General features: G+C 45.6%; 2 protein-coding genes and 1 long non-coding RNA gene across 10 annotated transcripts in view; 1 reads left to right on the top strand and 2 right to left on the bottom strand.

Annotated features, from left to right (window-relative positions):
- The window catches only part of ZNF76 (zinc finger protein 76), a 35,744-nt gene extending 27,759 nt beyond the window's left edge, over positions 1 to 7,985 (bottom strand). For 2 of the 4 annotated variants that reach the window (XM_054490639.2, XM_054490643.2), the window contains exon 1: positions 7,611 to 7,903. The gene's annotated coding sequence lies outside the window, so the exon portion shown is untranslated. Of the gene's footprint in view, positions 1 to 7,610 lie in introns of all 4 variants that reach the window. The other 2 variants (XM_054490640.2, XM_054490642.2) reach the window with 2 other exon arrangements.
- Positions 7,931 to 19,847, top strand: part of LOC134739716 (uncharacterized) — a 101,104-nt gene continuing 89,187 nt past the window's right edge. The window contains exon 1 of the long non-coding RNA XR_010126694.1: positions 7,931 to 8,381. This is a non-coding gene — a long non-coding RNA (uncharacterized LOC134739716). The remainder of the gene's footprint in view (positions 8,382 to 19,847) is intronic.
- Positions 10,615 to 19,847, bottom strand: part of SCUBE3 (signal peptide, CUB domain and EGF like domain containing 3) — a 42,800-nt gene continuing 33,567 nt past the window's right edge. For all 5 annotated transcript variants that reach the window (XM_054490648.2, XM_063666149.1, XM_063666146.1 and 2 more), the window contains one exon: positions 10,615 to 18,867. In XM_054490648.2, coding sequence (XP_054346623.1) covers positions 18,718 to 18,867 — 150 coding nt within the window. In that variant the 3' untranslated portion in view covers positions 10,615 to 18,717. The remainder of the gene's footprint in view (positions 18,868 to 19,847) is intronic.

The following is a 19,847-nucleotide window of genomic DNA, read 5'->3' as shown; positions in this document are numbered from 1 at the left end:
GACCGAGGCAGGTGGAGGCTTGAGCCCAGGAGTTCAAGACCAGCCTGGGCAGCATGGTGAAACCCTCTCTACCAAAAATACAAAAATTAGCCAGGCGTGGTGGTGCCCATCTCTGTAGTCCCAGCTACTCAGGAGGCTGACATGGGAGCACTGATTGAGCTGGAGAGGTCGCTGCTGCAGTGAGCCTCCATGATTGCACCACTGCACTCCAGCCTGGGTGACAGAACAAGACCTTGTCAAAGAAACAGATAAGGGGCCGGACGCGGTGGCTCAAGCCTGTAATCCCAGCACTTTGGGAGGCCAAGGCGGGTGGATCACAAAGTCAGGAGATCGAGACCATCCTGGTTAACACGGTGAAACCCCGTCTCTACTAAAAATACAAAAATTAGTCGGGCGCAGTGGTGGGCGCCTGTAGTCCCAGCTACTCGGGAGGCTGGGGCAGGAGAATGGCGTGAACCCGGGAGGCGGAGCCTGCAGTGAGACGAGATGGCGCCACTGCACTCCAGCCTGGGCGACAGAGCGAGACGCCGTCTCAGAGAAAAAAAAAAAAGAAATAGACAATAAAATAAAATAAAATAAAGCAGTCATTTTGCAGATTAAGAGACAGAGGCCTGCGTTGCCAGAGGAGTCCCAAAGGATCACATAGCTACCTGGTGGCAGAGCAGGGCCTAACACTTGACCACCAGTGTTCTTCCCATACTCCGCTGTTTCTTGCTAGGTGACGGTGTTCTTTTATTTCCTGAGAGTAGACATTTCCTAGGCTCCAACAGACTTGAATATCCAGCTGCTTACTCAACATCTCGACTTTGATATCCAAAAAACACTTCAAACTTGACATGTTCAAGAGTGAATTCCTTATCTCCTCCTTCTAACAACCTGCCCTCCTTCTAGCCTCCCCAATTTCAGTAGATGGGAATTCTACCATTTTGTTACTCAGGCCAAAAATGTGGGAGCCAGGCAGATCACAAGTTCAGGAGTTTGAGATCAGCCTGGCAAATATGGTGAAACCCCATCTCTACTAAAAATACAAAAATTAGCCGGGTGTGCTGGCACGCACCTGTAGTCCCAGCTACTCAGGAGGCTGAGGCAGAAGAATCACTTGAACCCAGGAGGCGGAGGTTGCAGTGAGCCAAGATCATGCCACTGCACTCCAGCCTGGGTGACAGAGCGACACTGTCTTGAGAAAAAAAAAAACTGTAGCCACCCTCAACCGCTATTTCTTTTATATATCACATCCAGTCCATCAGCAAATCCTGTTGGCTCCTTTCCAAATATATCCAGAAGCCAACACTTCTCACCTTTCCATTGCTTCACCTTGGGTTCAAGCCACCAACTTCTCTTATTTAGACTACTGTAGTGGCCTCCTAACCAGTTTCTCTCCTTCCATTTTTGCCCCGTTATAGCTTTTTCTCAACACAGCAGCCAGAATGACCTTTTCAATATGTCGGGCCATGTTATTTATCTGCCTAGAATTCTCTAATGGCTACCATCTCACTCACAACTCACACTAAAAGCCAGTGGCCTGTGTGATCTGCCCCCAATTCACCCCCACCGCAACATCTGCCATTTCTTCTCTCACTAATATACTGCAGACGTATTGGCTGGCTTCCTCATGTTTCTTGAATATATAGGGCACATTCCTGCCTTAGGGCCTTTGTGTTTGCTGTTCTTCCTGACTGAAATAAACTTCCCCTAGATGTATGCTTCACTTACCCCCTAACTTCCTTCAGGTCTTTGCTCAAATGTTACCTTTTTAGTGGGACCCTCTTCAACTACCCTATTTAAAATTTTAACACCCAGAATCCTGGCACTTTCTTCTTCTTCTTTTTTTTTTTTGAGACAGAGTCTTGCTCTGTCGCCCAGGCTGGAGTGTAGCAGCGTGATCTCGTCTCACTGCAACCTCTGCCTCCTGGGTTGAAGTGATTCTCGTGCCTCAGCCTCCCGAGTAGCTGGGATTACAGGTGCCTGCCACCACGCCTGGCTAATTTTTGTATTTTTAGTAGAGCTGGGGTTTCGCCATGTTGGCCAGGCTGGTCTCAAACTCCTGGCCTCATGTTATCTACCCAACCTGGCCTCCCAAAGTGCTGGGATTACAGGTGTGAGCTACTGCGCCTGGCCTACTCCTGGCACTTTCTATCTCCCTTCTCTGCTTAATTTTCTCAATATATATTTTACTTATTTGTTTATTGTCTGTCTCTACCCTGTCCATTCCTCAAACAGTGAGCTCACTGCTCTATTCCCAGTACCTAGAAAAGTACCCAGCACACAGCAGATATTCACCAAATATTTGTGGGATGAATGAATCAGTGAATAAATGAATATATATACCTTTAGGATCTCCCAGTAACCTGAAAACTTTAGGCAAGAAGGGGAAGACCCTAGTTGAGCTTTGGTCTCTCTCCAGCCCTTGGTCCCTCTTTCCTCCTTACTGCCTCACCCTCTTCTCAGGTCCAGTCCAGCCCTGGACCTGAGTCCAGGTCCAGAAACCACACCTAAGCTGAGAAGCAGTCCAACAGGTGCTTGATGCCAGGATGTTACAATTCCCAGGCCACCAGGTACAGAATTCTGCAGAGTGCTAATTTTTAAATTTAGCATCCTGATATCTTACAAACAGAAGAGGTCAGAGAAAGGTTAGGACTAAATATACTACTTAACCTAGATAACAGTACTGATTCAGAAACAGTAGCTCATTTGCTCTGAGGTGTTTTCCAAGGAACAGTGCTAAATTTGCACTTGTTCACCTAGCTGCCCCTGCCTTTAATCTTTTTATAATGGATTTCCAATATACACAAAAATGGAAGGAATGGTATAATGAACCTCTTGACCCCATTACCCAACTTCAAAAATTACCAACATTTTGCCTCCTTGGTTTCCTCTGTTCCTTAATCGTCTCTGCAACCCACACTAAATATTTCAAACTAGCTGTTTTCTTGAGAACAGATTTATATAAGACAGCCCCTGATGCTGTTACCACTGTATTTGAGCAACTGCATCAAACAATCTAATCTTACCAGAAATAAAGTAGGAAAAAAAAAAAAAGCACTTATACCCATTCCCCCACCCAAGCAATGACTGAAAAAGGAAGTGTCTAAATTACTGACTGTTTAAATCAAGGGACATGCCCATTATCATGTTTGGAGAACTTTGGGGAGGGGTGTTGTGTCAACAAAATGAATGTAGACATGAACTGCTTTTACTTGTGTACACCTGATGCAGAATTTCTGAGTGAGTTAATTTAATCCAACAGGTATTTACTGACTACCTGCTAAATGTGAGGGATGAGATGAAGACAGAAGATAAAGAAAACCGGCCAGGTGCAGTGGCTCGTGCCTGTAATCCCAGCACTTTGGGAGGCTGAGGCCAGTGGATCACCTGAGGTCAGGAGTTAGAGATCAGTCTGGCCAACATGGTGAAACCCCGTCTCTACTAAAAATACAAAAATTAGCTGGGCATGGTTGCAGGTGCCTGTAATACCAGCTACTTGGGAGGCTGAGGTGGGAGAATCACTTGAACTCAGGACGGGGAGGTTGCAGTGAGCCAAGACTGCACCACTGCACTCCAGCCTGGGTGACAGAGTGAGACTCCATCTCAAAAAGAAAAGAAAAGCACATGTATACATATGTAACTAACCTGCACATTGCACACATGTACCCTAAAACCTAAAGTATAATAATAAATAAATAAATAAAGTAAAAAAAAAAGAAAAGAAAACAAAACAAAACCTAGTCTCTGTTCTCACAGAGCTCACACAGTGGGGGTGAGAAAAGTACACAAATAACTCAAATACAAAGCAGAATAAGTTCTGTGCCCTAAGTAAACAAATCTAAGGCAAGAGCTCCTTTTTAAAATCCACCCACAGCAGTTGTAGAACCCAGGGTATACCCTTTCCTCAACTCTAGTTTTAGTTTCTGCTGTATTTATTGCTGCACAGCCAATAAGTACATTATAAGAGACCTGGGAATTTGGTGACCCACAGAATAGACTTTTGGATGTGGATCTTTGATGTCACATTTTGCTACTGACTCTCCAGACTTCAGTGGGTGGGGATTATCAAGTTTTCCCAGGGCTTGGAAAACAATGGGGCTAATTCAGTGCCTGCAGAAGCTGACACCCAAAGCATTCTACCCTGAGGGCATGTACAGCAAGCAGCTTCACAACAGGATAGGATAGTGGGAGGGCGTCCAGGAGACACAGCTAGATCGATTCTGAAGGACTTCAAAGGGTTCTCTCCCTGCCCTCTAAAAAACCAAGATCCTTTGGTGATCTATCAGAAGTCATCAGAAGTTCCCAGAGAAGAGTGTAGTTCTCTGGATAAACCGAAGAGACTGATGAAGTTTGGTGGGACAGTGCAGCGTATGAAGGAAGCAGAGCTGAAAGCAGCAGGGGCATACGCATGACCCTGGAGATAGATGCACAAGAGAGTGGAGGAAGAAAGGAGCAGACCTGAGATGGAAGGGAGATCTATATTGTAATCAGTTATCAAGATTGGTGAGGTGAGGATGGCTGAGGGGACAAATAAGAGGAAGGCAGGAAGGGGAAGGCCCTGTGGAAGGGTGAAAGACAATCCGGGTTTCAAAAGGTGAGGGAGGAATCTGAGAGGCAGGATCTCACAGGATACTGGGCAAGGGTATGAGAGGAAAAGCCTTAGAATGGGAGGGTGTGCAAGTTATACAGGATTGGTTCATGCTGGGATGGAAGGAGCTGATTCCATTGAAGCTAGTCACATCAAGAGGTCACTAAATGAAGGACAAATTATATGAAGGTTTCAGGTCACAGAATGTGGCTGAGGATGGCAGAAGGTGGGGTGGTGGGAGTAGAACACTGAGACTAAAAATAGGATGAAAGACAACTGGGCTAGAGGGTTTTAGAGCATACAGACATGTGGATTCCTGGGGCTAAGGGACTTAACAAGATGAAAGGATTTGGGGTAAAGTGCCAGTGAGGTGGGAGACACTGTACGGTGAGTGAGTTCACAGGGAAAGGGCTGGGAGCGTCAAAGATTCATAGAACAAGAGATATTTTGGGCAAAGGATGAAGAGAGAAGTTGACTGGGTTCAAGACACTACTCCAAAATATGGCAACTTGAGAAAATGGCAGTAGGAAGGTCACTCTCACTTTCTCCGAGGCTCTTCTCCTCGAAGCAGATCACAAAACCTAGGAAGGATTTTTCTGACTTTCCCCTGAAGCAGGTCATAATACCCTCATAGAGAGGTGCCCTCCCTATACTCAGAGGAAAGAAGCACCCTTATCTGTGAAGACACAGGGACACAGAGAAGAGTCTGAACAAACAGGCCTTGCTAAGTTTCTCCCAGCTTATTACTATTTGATATTACCCTTTTTGTATTTTTCCACAACTATCCACTCTTCATCAAATCTAGTATAAAAATACACAAGTTTAATCATTTCTTTGGGTCTTCATTTCCTTATGAAGGCTCCTGTCACATAAAACTTACATTAAATAAATGTATATAGTCTTCTCTTATTAAATGTGTTTTGTTATAGGGGCCTAAGCCATGAACCTAAGAAGATATTTTCCCTCCCCTACAAGGTGCAGGGGCTTCAGGGGATATGAGATCAAAAGTCATGAACAGTAGGATGAGAAAGCCACCAAGTTACATGGCAAAGGGTAATAGAAACCTTGGGGGTCAGGGCCAGTCTCGGTGGCTCACACCTATAATCTCAACTACTTGAGAGGCTAAGGTGGGAGGATCCCTTGAGGCTAGGAGCTCAAGAACAGAAACCTTGGGGATCAAGGAATGAGCTGATGTTGGATTTAGGAATTACTAGAAAATAAGGAACAAGGAGCTGAGGCTGAGTAAGTCTGGGGGAAAGGCAGGCAATGGAGTAGGGTTTTGTTTTGTTTTTTTAAACTGTGGGTTCAAATCTTAGCTCTGCTACTTAGCTGTGAGAGTTTCTGGTTCATTTCTATGAAACCAACCAACCAACCAAACAAAAATATGGGAAGGGAAAATGGTGGATATAATAATAATTAACTCTTGGGGCTGTTGAGAGGTAAATTTAACTTATATAGCCAGAGCTTGGCACACAGTAGGTATTCAGCAAGCCAATCGTTATTGAGGCAAAATCAGGGTAAGAACCAGAGAAGTGAGGCTACAGCAGAGATGAGAAGATAGGGATTCCAAGATGTCAGTAATAGCAATATAATGCAAGGTATGGGCCACACGTTCAGTCTGTTAAATCCCTAGCACTCAGGACAGAGTAAGATCCATAACAGCTTCTCATTTCTAACAACAGCTTATGCTAAGGGTTCCCATGAGCCAGGCATGGTGCCCGGTGCTTTACATGTGTTATGTCAGGCACTACTATTTTCTCCCTTAGCAGAGGTGGAGACTGAAGTTAAGACAGGCTAAATAATACACCAAAAGTCCCATAGCTGAAGGGCCAGAATCAGACTAGAACCTAGGTTTGTTATGAACTCAATGCCCCCAAATGAAGCACTCTGCTATACTGCTTTGCAAACATGTTAACTGATGGGGCCTGATCAAGGGAAATGGGTTTGCACTATTAAGAGTGAAGAGGGTGATCCGGGAATGAATAAGGGTCATGATGCAAGCAGATCCTGGGGTGAGGTTACAAGAAGAAACTTCCAGGGTGGGATACAAAAATGATTGCAAAAAATTATTATCTTGACTGAGAACTGCGTAATTTCACAGACGGAAGGAAACTCAAAGATCATCTAATCCAACCTCATCACAGTCATGATGAGAAACTGAGGTCCAGACTGAGGAGGGGACTTCTCCTAGGTCCCTAAAGCACAGCAGTGACAGAGCTGGGACCACACACTGGATTGACTGGATTCTGGATTGATCCAGAATTCTCTGATGCCTCCAATTATTACTACTTCATATTAATCTCTATATCCTCCTCAGCACCAGAAAGGTGCTGGACGCTTGTAACTCATGTGCTGATTGACACTGAAGGGCTGGGATCGCAGAGAGAGATGCCAGCGGGGGCGATTTTAGGATAAAGACAGACGTGGAACGAGGGTCACAGGGCTACAGGGTAAAGATACTGAGGGCTGTGTACAAGGTGAGTGGGTGGAAAACTATTGGAGTAGGGCTTAAGAGTTGCCAGCAGAGTCTTGAGAGGAGTCACCGAGTTTGTGGGGAACACAAGGTAGACTCGGGGGGGTTACTGGGCCAGGAGGGTTACCCAGGTTTGGGGGTCACTAAGGAGGAGTGTGGGGATCTTAGGGTCATGTGAGTCACCGGATTAAAACTGAGGGAGTCACTGGTTGGTGGGTCTCTGAGAAGTGCTGGGGAAATTCCTGGGTTAGCAGCCAATGAATAATAACCAACGGTTACCTGGTAAGGTCTTGGGGTCAGTGGGTGGGGTGTGGGGTCACAAGGGTGGAGGCGGGTGCCGTCACGAGGTGGGGTTTGGGAGTCACGGGGCAGGGGCCACAAGGCGGAAAAGAGGGGCAGGGACCCCGGGTGGGGGAGGGGGCCCGGCCGCGGTGCAGCGGCCAGGCCGCCCTGCTAGGGCCGGAGGGAGGTGGGCACGCCGGGCTCGGGACCTTCCCGGGGTCCTGCGCCCGCCCGGCCTCCCGCCCTGGGCATGGTTGGCCCACTCTTCCCGCAGCCACCAACCTGACAGCCCCCGAGGGCGACTCCGCCGACAGACCGCCATGCACCGGGCCCCGCCACCAGCGCCAGCCCCACAACCCGCCTGCGCCATAGCCCGCCCGCCCGCGCGCAGCTTGCCTCGCGCGATATCCAGGTTCCAGGGCCGCCGCACTTTCCTCTTCTCTTGGCGCGCCTCTACGGGGCCCCGGAACCCGTATAGAAAATACCGGGCACGGTCCACCCCGCCCCCCGCTTCGCCGCGGCAGCCATCCAACTTATCCTGGTTCCGGGGCTCCCGGAGCCCAGGCGGCCGGGATCTGAACCGAGCTCCTCGGAGCCCCGCCCCCGCCCAAGGCCGGGGTGACGCATGGCCCGCGAGGCTGAGCGCCCGGGGAAGGCGTGCTGACGTCACGACGCCCGGGTCAGGGCCTGGGCGCCGCTGGGAGCCGGGTCGTCGCTATAGCAATCAGGAACAGCTACCTGTCCCTTCCAAGGATTCGGTCCACCAGAAGCGTGAGGAGGTGGCGGAGGCCCCGAGGGCTTTGCGCCATCACTTCTGCGGCCTGCGGGCGAGAAGGTTTGCTTCGGAAGTAGCGCGGGAGGACAGGAGGCGCAGGTTGTGAGGGACGCAGGCCCCGGGGCTTCGGTCTCTGCCCTCCGAGCTCAGAGCCCCTAGGCTTCTTCCCGGCCGCGCCCAGCACTCACTGTCTTACGGTCCCGAAGCGCTTTAAGGTGCGCAGTCCGCAGGCCTTGCCTTCTGATCTTCGAGACACCCCTTGAAGGAAGCAGTTGCAGGTATTAAGAGCTCCTTATTGAAAAGGACGATGTAGAGGGGCGGTGAGGGACTCGCCTCCGCAGGGAGGGCGCCCTGGCGGTCCTCTCAGGTTCTGTCTCATTCCCGCGTCAGCTCCACCGTCAGGCTCGAAACCGGCTACTCCCTTTTGTAGACTTGCTTTGGGGTGAACATAAAAACCAAGCCCCTTTACTATTTCCCTGCTGGGAGGGGCTGCGATTGGGAAATTTTCAGAAACCTGAGGGAAAATTAAAAGAGAGCGAGCTTTCGGTAAAAAATCAAATTGAAAAGGAGGGGCGTTAGAGAAGGAACTGGTAAAGATTGCCTTTTAGGAGAGGAACTGGGTGGCTGGAGGAATGAGGTGAGAAACTTTCCCCTCTCTATCCTTTCCGACTTTAACTGGTTTCTTTTGTATCTTCCCTGCCCCGAAAACAATTTAACTTAATAAGAATAATTTTTAAAGGACGTAAACTAGACACAGTTACAAAGTACGGGGTTTGGGGCTTGTGGTAGCTAAAGGTGTCTTTGGGGACACGGACATCCTTTTCCTCTCCTGCCTGAAGAGCTTAACTGGAAAGCCCCCCTTTCAGTCTTAGACATCCCCTCTTCCTGATCTTATTTGTTCTGGCTGGGACCAGAGTTCAGTTTAGGTAGGCCAGTGAGTGACATTTGATGGTTAGAATTCCTATGGTTAGAATTAATCCCTTCTGTATCTCCTAGTGTGGAAATAAACTGCCTGGCCACTATGCTGCCCTCTTTCTATTCCTTTTTGGTGGAAGTTTGACAAGTTGTTTCCCATAGAAAATACTTTATAGGCCGGGCGCCGTGGCTTAAACGCCTGTAATCCCAACACTTTGGGAGGCTGAGGCGGGCGGATCACGAGGTCAGGAGTTCGAGACCAGCCTGGTCAACATAGTGAAACCCCCTCTCTACTAAAAATACAAAAAATTAGCTGGGCGTAGTGGCGGGCGCCTGTAATCCCAGCTACTCCGGAGGCTGAGGCAGGAGAATTGCTTGAACCCGGGAGGCGGAGGTTGCAGTGAGCCGAGATCGCACCATTGCAGTCCAGCGTGGGCAACAGTGTGACTCCGTCTCAAAAAAAAAAAAAAAAGAAAGAAAAAGAAAAAGAAAGTACCTTATAGATACAGAGAGGATTAAGTAGCTCCTCTTATAATATGAATTGAGGGTTAGAAATACCGCAGAGTATAGAACTCAGGCTGTACCTGAGTTTGTCCCTCTCCAACCACCCTTTTTCCATAGCTCTCTCTCTATATATATGTCTTTTCTCACATTCCTTACGGATCGTAATCTAATGGCCAGTCACCTCTGCAATTATACATTTAACAAGAGCTCTGGGAAACAGTGTCTGAATCTGAAGTAATGATCCTAATCGAAGGTAATTTCAGGTCCTCAGGAGAATTGTTGAGGATATTTTGGAGGGCAGTATTGAAGACCATTGCTAGCAGTTTCTGTCCTATCCCTTCCACTCAACATATAGGCTGGTGATCTTCAGACATTTTTTAGAATGAACCCATAAAAGAATTTTGAAGAGCTATGTACCTCTTGTTCATTTTTAAGTTGATACCTAAATTTTCCTTCATTAATTTAAATACTTATAGAGGATACAATTTCAAATTTTGACATCTTAAACTAAGACTTACATCATTTTTTTTTTTTTTTTGAGACGGAGTCTCACTCTGTCAACCAGGCTGGAGTGCTGCAGTGGCGAAATCTCAGCTCACTGCAACTTCCCCTTCCAGGTTCAAGCAATTCTCCTGCCTCAGCCTCCCGAGTAGCTGGGACTACAGGTGTGCGCCACCATGCCTGGCTAATTTTTTGTATTTTTAGTAGAAACGGGGTTTCACGGTGTTAGCCAGGATGGTCTCAATCTCCTGACCTCGTGATCCGCCCGCTTTGGCCTCCCAAAGTGCTGGGATTACAGGCATGAGCCACCGCACTTGGTCTACATCATTCTTAATGTATGTAAGCATGAGCACAGTGGCTCATGCTTGTAATCCCAGCACTTTGGGAGGCTGAGACAGGCGGATCCCGAGGTCAGGAGTTCGAGACCAGCCTGGCCAAGATGGTGAAACCCTGTCTTTACTAAAAATACAAAAATTAGCCGGGCATGGTGGTGCATGCCTGTAGTCCTAGCTACTCGGGAGGCTGAGGCAGGAGACTCACTTGAACCCGGGAGGCGGAGGTTGCAGTGTGCTGAGATTGTGCCACTGCACTCTAGCCTGGGCGACAGAGTGAGACTCTTGTCTCAAATTAAAAAAAAGTATCCGGTGGATTCCAAGTACCCTAAAAAATCTAATGCCTACCATCATCCACTTAAAAATATATGAACAAGCTCTTTAACAGAAATTTTATATGGTTCTCTTTCTCCTTAAACTTCGAATTCCATTCACTTCCTGTAATCATTAGTATATAATTTACTAAACTTTTTTTTTACTAAATATTACTAAATACTAAATTTTCCTAAATATTTTTAACATTTTTATGACTTGTAAAACCTAAAAAGTACAATTTTTATTGAAAATGCATCTGTTAATGAGAAATATGGTGTTTCTCCCCAATTAGTTCAGGTATTCATGGATTAATATTACCTAATGGTAGAAGGAGATAAGGTGCAACATCAATCCTTTACCTATTTTTTATTTTTATAGACATGAGTATTGAGAAACCTTGTTTCCACAATTGGGAAAGGAAGAGATTTGTTACAATGATATTATTTGAGTCTTTGAACTTCTAAATTATATGCCAGCAATCACAGAGTGATCTATTAATACTATCAAATAGAGTCTTCTTTTAATTTTGTTAAAAGTAAAAGATTAGAAACCACTGAACTTCCAAAAGGATTTAGTTATTAGAGTCTCAGTTTTGGTTTTATTAAACATGATTATTAATTATCTGTGACCTTTACACTCAGAGACACTTTGTTAATCAGATATTGATTTCCATACTTCTTTGCCTACACAATATTTTTTGGTAAAATTCTTTAATTATTACATGTTTTCAAGATCTTTTTGTTAAACTGAAATGCAGATTCCGCTCATTCACTGTATAGAAAACAACTGCCATTTGTGGAATTGGCAAAGCCAGTTTTCATTTCAAACCAATCAGCCAAATCAGACCTACTTTCTGTTAGAAAAATGTCTGACTTTATTCTTCCATTCAAATAAATATGTTAACATTCATTTTGAGGAATATTATAAAAATTATTAGGAAATAAATGATTAACTATAGCTTATAAAATGGACCACTAATAAACCAGTCAAGATTAAAATTATTTAGACCTACTATTAACATAATAAATGGTAAAAATAAGATAGTACTGTTTTTCATTATATAATTAGGAATAATGCTGTATAATGTATAGTTAAATCCATCAGTTTTGAGAAGTCATATAGAAGGCATATATAAATGTGTGTGCCTGCTTTCATCAAACTCTTGTTGTTCAGCTTTTGGGAACAATTAAATGAGAATCATGTCTAAAAATCAGAAATAACTAATAATCTTGTTACACAAATTTTTTTCATCTGTATTTTTTAGAAAGGAAAGCTGTATTTGCTAAGAAATAATGAATTGAGCAGTTAGCAATTTCACTTTTTGCTAGGAGGTAGAAAATAATAAACATTTTATATAAGATAAAATAGGAAGACTGATTGCAATGGGAATATTTTGATAGGAAGTAGAAAATAATTGCTCCCTCCCAGCTCCCCAGGTTTTTACACCCTGGACCATGCATCAAGATTCAGTGTAGGGGAGAGATATTCCTTTCTTTTGTAAAGTAGGACAAGGACTATGGTGAAAGTGGGGGCAGTGGTAGAGTGGAGAATGTGCATGAATATGTCAGCTGGCTCCCAAACGGATTGGTTTTAGAATTTTTTTTGTTTTTTTTTGAGACGGAGTCTCGCTCTGTCACCCAGGCTGGAGTGCGTGATCTCGGCTCACTGTAACCTCCGCCTCCTGGGTTCAAGCGATTCTCCTGCCTCAGCCTCCTGAGTAGCTGGGATTATAGGCGCGCGCCACCACGCCCGGCTAATTTTTGTATTTTTAGTAGAGATGGGGTTTCACCATGTTGGTCATGCTGGTCTCAAACTCCTGACCTTGTGATCTGCCTGTCTCGGCCTCCCAAAGTGCGGGTATTACAAGCGTGAGCCACTGTGCCTGGCCTTTTTTTTTTTTTTTGAGATGAAGTTTTGCTCCTGTTGCCCAGGCTAGAGTGCAGTGGCACGACCTCGGCTCACTGCCACCTCCGCCTCCTGGGTTCAAGTGATTCTCATGCCTCAGCCTGCCAAGTAGCTGGGATTACAGGTGCCTGCCAACCACACCCGGCTATTTTTTTTTTTTCTGAGATGGAGTCTTGCTTTGTTACCCAGGCTGGAGTGCAGTGGCCCAATTCAGCTCAGTGCAACCTCCCCTTCCTGGGTTCAAGAGATTCTCCTGCCTCAGCCTCCCAGGTAGCTGTAATTACAGGTGTGCACCACCACACCCGGTTAATTTTTGTATTTTTAGTAGAGACGGGATTTCACTATGTTGGCCAGGCTGGTCTCAAACTCTTACCTCAGGCGATCCGCCCGCCACAGCCTCCCAAAGTGCTGGGATTACAGGTGTGAGCCAGTGCACCCAGCCTGGTTTTAGAAAATATTTTATAGGGAAGTTGAGGATCTGGAAATTTATTCCTTTAAAACTCTCCTCAGACTGATTTGAGGCTATTGCCTGGGTATTCCTTGCAGTCTTACGTACCCTAGGAAAAATCTTCATTTACCCCACTTGGAAGACTTCTTAATATAGACATATCCAAACTCCAATGTCCCTGACTATCCATTATTTTGAGACACCAAAGCAAATGTCCTAGGAAGTAAGGAGGAAGATGTGTTGTTCTTAGAATAGAAGTGAGTTATGAGAGAAGTCAAAGAGGATGGCTCCAAGTTGGTATAGTGTGAAGGTCATGGATATGGTCCTTGGCTTTGCAGTTTTAGAAGTGTGATTTTGGGTCAGTCCACGCAAAGGTGTTCATGTTTTGTCACATTAAATCAAACTCATAGGAAGTTAATGTACATAATAGAATACCAGTGCATTCTTTTATACGTATAGCCACCAAGTGAACTGGATTATCGCTCCTGTTGGGGAAATCTTATCTGGGAAGATCAATTATAATCAGAAAGTTACATGAGGAGCGTGGATCTTGAGCATGGCTATTGTCAATGAGCTGATGAGCAGGTGCTCACTACCTGGCATATAGTAGGAGCTCAGTAATTATGGAATGAATGTACTTCATCTGTATCTTCATTATAGATGCTAAAGGGTAAATTTAAGATTCTGATAGGCCACCCCAACATGTTTTTTGATCAGGTAGATTTTTCCTTGTTCCTCAAGTTATACTCTTAAATGGCTATATCATGTAGATATTAAATCCAATAAAATTTCATGTCAGGGAATTATACAATTGCGACAGCAAAGTTTTATCTATCATCTCTGAGCCTAGAAATTGGGACTGTTCATTTATAAAAGAGATTGGAGATTGCTTTCTCCTGCCCTGTAGGAGCAGTGATGGTGGTAGTGACTAAATGATCTGTATTTCACAATACTATTTGGTGGCTAAGAGTGTACTGCATACAAAGAATGACACTGGGTGACCCTCAGTGCTGGCGCTTTCCTAGAGGTGGGACATCCTGACTAGGGAGGTGCTGAACCACCTGTGGGCTGGCCAGCTGTTGTGGACTGTACTGTGGTGAGGAGGAACAATAAATTTCCCCTACTCCTTAGATCCCCCTCAGGAGGTAATACTTGATGCTGCTTTTAAGGACAGACAAAACACAAGCCTTTTCAAATTTTAAAATCATTAGGGATGAGTTGCCAAAAAAAATTTGGGTTAAGTTTTATCTGGAAGCCAGAAGACATTGTCTCCTCAAGGCTTTTTTGGCTCTAGGATAAGCTATTGAGATAGAGGAAAAGATGCCGGGTTGTGGAGTTTCATTTAGTATTTTAATAATAATAAAAAAGACATACAAAATCCAAACATTTCTTTTTACAATTCAGATACATATTTTTCCCCAAGTGCAAAATACTCTATGAACTGCATCATTTGCTGTTTATTGTTGATTGTGTAGGAGATGCTTACTAAATTGGCAGCAGTGGAAGGCAGATATAAATACAATATTTTGAGATTTCTTCTGCATTTAACAAAAAGCCTCCCACATGGCGATGATTATTCTGAAACTTGAGTTCAGCTCACACAGAAGAATAAAGTTTTCAGTTTGTTCAAACTGCTAAAACCTGTGGTGTCTAAAAAAGCTGATGACAACTGGGGGTTCTATTCCTTCTAATCATATATTTCCTTGTACAAATAATGGCACAAGGATAGGGTGTGCTACTTTTGAGGCGGGTCAAATGTAAAAATATCCTTGTGTTGTTTGCTCCCACTTTTCTCTTACTGTGCTTAAGAAAGAAGCCTGGAGGGTTAACATTTTCTGCTTATGGTCAGTTATACTTTGTCTTGGTACCCCTTGTTTGTGGCTGTAATATTGAGGTTAAGGAGCAAATACAAAAGTTCGAGTGCTCTATAACATTTTCTGACATTTTGAGACATGACCTCATAATCCATTCCAGAGTCACCTCAAACATGTATATAGAGAACACTTCTCATATATAAAAAGTTTCTCTAGGGCCAAAGACCAGGACTGTGTTACTGAACTTCCAGCAACAAATCTGAGTCTCCACCACCTCAAACTGACCAAATCTTGGGGGCTGTTAAAGCAGTCACAGCTCAGTGCCAGCCTTTGGGGATCTCTAGGCCTGGAGCAGGCAGCTCAGATCCAGGATCTGGTCAGTTTTCTTCTGACTCCAAGAGTTGTCTCAGGTTGTAGGAATAGGCATGGCCTGATAATATAGAAAGAGGGAGGCAGAGAAGCAAAGAGGAACTGCCATATTGCTGAGGATATAAGTGCCTTTCTGGTATGCATCACTTGGTGCGTGAAGCCCTCCCAGTTCCAGGCTCAGAGCAGGTGAGGTTTTGTACTAAGATGAACGGAAGCCCCACAATACTGTAGCCCCACACCCTACATGCTGCAGAGAGGCCTCTGGGTTGCTTCATGAAGGGATCCTATTTATACCATCTTTCCACTTCCCTCCAATGGTAAAAACCTCTCTTCTATCTGACCTGTAAAGACCTAGAATGTCCCTGAGCATTGACTCCTCATTCAATCCAGTTAACCCCTAGTTTGTCCCAGGGCCAACCTCCTCCATAGATTCAGCAGCAGCTTTGCCTGGGTTCTTAACCCTCCAACTTGGAGGGCCTAAATTAAACTTGGTGGACAATAGCAGGTTTTTACCTGCTCACCAAGATCTGCCTTGACATCAGTTAAGAAGCCTAGTGGTCTATGCCTTCCATACTGTGGAACTCATTTGCAGGTCTTATAAGCCATGGAATAAATGGTTGGAGGATGTGTATTTGTATGTATGTATGCATGGTGTGACAGGAAAGGAAGGGAGAAAGGAGAAGCCAGACCCTGAAGGCATAAGTTAAGAAGCATGGTCACTGTTTGGCTTTCCAAGAGATGCAAAACAGCTGGCAGAGAGGAATCAGAAAGTTACCCTAGGCTGGGCATGGTGGCTCATGCCTGTAATCCCAGCACTTTGGGAGGCCGAGGCGGGTGGATCACCTGAGGTCAAGAGTTCAAGACCAGCCCGGGCAACATGGTGAAACCCCATCTCTACTAAAAATACAAAAATTAGCTGGGCATGGTGGCGCACGCCTGTAATCCCAGCTACTTGGGAGGCCGAGGCAGAATTGCTTGAGCCTGGGAGGTGGAGTTTGCAGTAGGCCGAGATAGCACCATTACACTCCAGCCTGGGCGACAGAGCGAGACTCCATCTCAAAAAAAAAAAAAAAAAAAAAGTTATCCTAGCTTCTGGTGGAGAATTAGGATAGTCAGAGTTGATTAAAGCAGTTTTCATGGTGCTTCCTGGGAAGTACAGAGACACTCCTACTAAATGACCATTTCCCTTGTTTGGAAGCAGCCATTTTGCATCTTTACAGTGGCCCTCCTTGACCCAGAAAGACAAAGGTAGCCAGACACTCTACCCACAAGGGCCATGATGTTGGCTAATGGTTGTCAGAGAATCTAGCTGTGTCATTGGCTACCTACTGCTATGGTCGTTTTGGCTGATGAATGCTACTGATGGGAGGGCAGGGGGTCAGACTCCTTTATTTAGTGTTGAGTCTCCTGGGGGAGCAGTAGCCTAGGACAGTCACCTAGAAATGAACCTGAGCTGTTCTGTGAGTTACCAGGAGAGTTAAAAAGAAAAAAAAAAAAGAAATGAACCTGAGGAGTCAGTTGGTAGCCTTTGATTGATTGGGAGTACAGCTTTGGGGGAACTAGAGTGAGAAAACAGAAAATAATTTTATAGGCAACAGTTGGATTAAAGGCAGAATGTGTGCAGGCTTTGGGCTTGGGCATGGACTTGATTCTTCTTCCATTTGATTCTTTCTTCCTTCTGAAAAACAGTAGTTGAGGAAGCTAAGCTTGAAGTCAACTTCAAAGGGAAGTGACCAGAGCCAGGCGAATATCTGATGCCTTCCTTCTTATTCTTGGCTCCCACAGCTTTGTCTCTGGCCTCGGGACCCTGAGTCAGCCCATCCCCAGGTGGTATGTCCTGGTCCTCTTCCATGTGTACACCAGGGGATAACAGGATGAAGACAGGGAAAAGATGGAGGTTTTCCCTACTTGGGGTAGAGAATCACTGACCAGTTCCATTGGCCTCTATAATCATGAGGTCCACACTGACTCCATGGAGAGGCATAGGGATAGCAGGACTGGTTTAGCAAACATAGGTCTCTCTCCTTTCTGCTTCATCAAATCCCCAGAATTACTTTCCTACACATCAGATGCCTCTGGCAATTACCCTGGATTACCACAGCCAAGGGCTCTAGGTGGCCAGTGGTGGCATAGAGATAGATCAGATGCTCCAGCACTCAAGGTTCATGAGATTCAAAACTGATTTTCTTCCACTCCAAACATACACTCTTTTCTCTTGGGCAGCTATAAATAGGGTTTTGCTAATAGAGGAAAAAGAAACAAAAACAAAAAACAAACCCAGAAAACAAAAACCCCTCCGTCTAGACAACATAGAAAGACTCAAAATGATTGCACTTATTAGGTGTGGACAGGGTGGGCAGGAGGCTCGCCAAGTGCACACACATTCCTTTTGCTGCCCACAGCCTGAGGCCAGAGGTAGGTGGCTCCAGGCTGGCTGCAGAGTGGGGTCCTCTTTGGTGAAGCCCACAAGCCAGCTGGGGCTACAAGGGAAAAACAACTGTAGGGCAAGGCCTAGGCTGGCTTCAGGTCAATAGCCATGTTTCTTTAAGGAGAACATGTAGCAAGGGGAGTAGGGCTCCCCCAGGGAGCATCACATCAGGCCGAGGAGGTGGCTGGGCCAGGGAAGACAAGTAAGAAAAGGGATTAGTGTTTGAAGTTGACTTCCAGTTGTTCTGTGTCTAGTCCTTTAGATGATACATTTTTTTCTTTCTGTTTTCTTTTTTTTGGCAATGCTTTAAAACCTGGTTTCTGTCCTGCAGAGCTACAGTCTTTCTCTCAGGGAGCTACAGCGGGGCATTCAACATGACAATGCCTGCTGCTCTTCCTCATTTAGCCGGTGTCCACTAACTCAGTGTTGTGGGCCATTTGTAAACCCTTATGAAGTAGACCCCAGGCAGACATGTGGGGAAAGAAAGAGAGGATCTGTATAGACAAGAAAGCTGGCCATGTGGGAAGTCCAGAGCTCAAACCATGTGCCCCAGAGGACTGGTGCTGGCATTAAGCCTGTAAATCAAAGGCTTCTTTGGCAGGACCCTGGGCTGTTAGAATCACCCTAGGGAGCAGAGCCTGGGGACATTTTGGCCCCTGAGTAGCAAGGCACAACCCTATAATGGCAGAAGCCCTTCTTTCCCCTCCCCATTCCCCACCAGACCCACTTCCTTCATGGGCCTCTAGCACCCTTCCAAGCTGATGGGGTCAGGAATGTGAGCTGGTAAAATGGGCAGTGGAAGGGGCTGTACTGTTGCTTTACATCTCAGGGGAACTAGAGCCAGTACTGAATGGCTTTTCTAGGTAGTATGTTAGAAAAGGGGAAACAGAGAGGCAGGCAGAGAGAGACAAGGAAAGGAAACTAGAAAGACAGAAAGGGAGAGTGCCTGGTCTGTGTAGTGATACTTTTTTTTTCCCTCCAAAAAGAGAGGAGAGAGTTCCTTGTCTGAGGGTAGGGGGCTGCCGGCTCTGAGGGCTAAGGAGTCTGGGGGCTTAAAAAATTGGGTCTCTGAGCCTAGGGTTACTATTTGTAGGGCCTCAGGAAGCTGGAAACTTTGGAGCGGAGCAGCTTGATGAAGGATTTTGGCAGCATCTCCTTGTGTTTCTCTGTGTACTTGAAGTAGTTCTGGGGGTGGGCTAGCACCTCAAAGAAGGCCTTGATGAGCTTCTTGTCCTGCAAAGGATGACAGGGAGCAATGTCAGCCTCAGCGTCGGGGGTGGGAAAGAGAAACACCATGACTCAGCAGCCCTTCTTGATGTCTACTAGGCATCCTACACTGAATATATCCAGAGGGCAACTCTGGATTCCCATTCCCACCATCTGCCCTTATTCTGGAATTCCACAACTGAGTCAATGGCAGCTCCATCCTTCTGTTGCTTAGGCCCCAATCCTTGGAGCCATCCTTGAATCCTCTTTCTTGCTTACAAGTATAGCAAATCCTATTGACTCTACCTTCAAAATATGTCTGAGTCTGACCACTTCTCATCATCTTCCCAAGCCACCATCGTCTCTGATTTGGAGTACTGTAGTAGCCTCCTAACTGGTCTCCATGCTTCTACCTTTGTCCCTCCATAGACTCTTCTCCCCACAGCAGCCAGAGTGACTTTTTGTGTTTTTAATTAGTTCATCTTTTTCCTGTTTGAAACTCTTCTCTGGTTTCTTTTATCATTCATAGGCTGATGTGATCTGTGTCTTGCTTTCCACCTCCACCCTTGCTCCCTCTGCTGAGCCACACTGGCCTTCTCGAGGTTCTTGAACACACTAAATTGCTCCCATGCTCCTTAGCTTGGAATGCTCCTCCCTCATCTTCTAATGGGGAGCCCTTTTACCTCATTTGGGTCTCTTCTCCTTAGAGGCCTTTCCTGACCACCCTGTCTGCAACAGTAGCATGGTATGTGGAGAGCCTACTAGGTGCCAGGCACTGTGCATTAAAACTCAGATCTTCTGGCTCCTAGGCTGGTGCTCCTTCCATGGCGTCAGTGGATTTTTCAAATAAGAAGTAGGGGTTTCAGCCTCTTACCCCACTTTAATCAGAACAGCTGCACTGCTTTATGTGTTGGAATTCCACAGTACATTTGATTTGAAATAAGGGTTCAGATGCTTTAAAAATGTTTGAAAAGTATTGTTAAAAGTATATTCTTTGAAGTCGGCAA

Source organism: Pongo pygmaeus, chromosome 5, assembly GCF_028885625.2.
Source record: "Pongo pygmaeus isolate AG05252 chromosome 5, NHGRI_mPonPyg2-v2.0_pri, whole genome shotgun sequence".
Taxonomy (NCBI): domain Eukaryota; kingdom Metazoa; phylum Chordata; class Mammalia; order Primates; family Hominidae; genus Pongo; species Pongo pygmaeus.
This window is presented reverse-complemented; position numbering and strand designations above follow the sequence as displayed.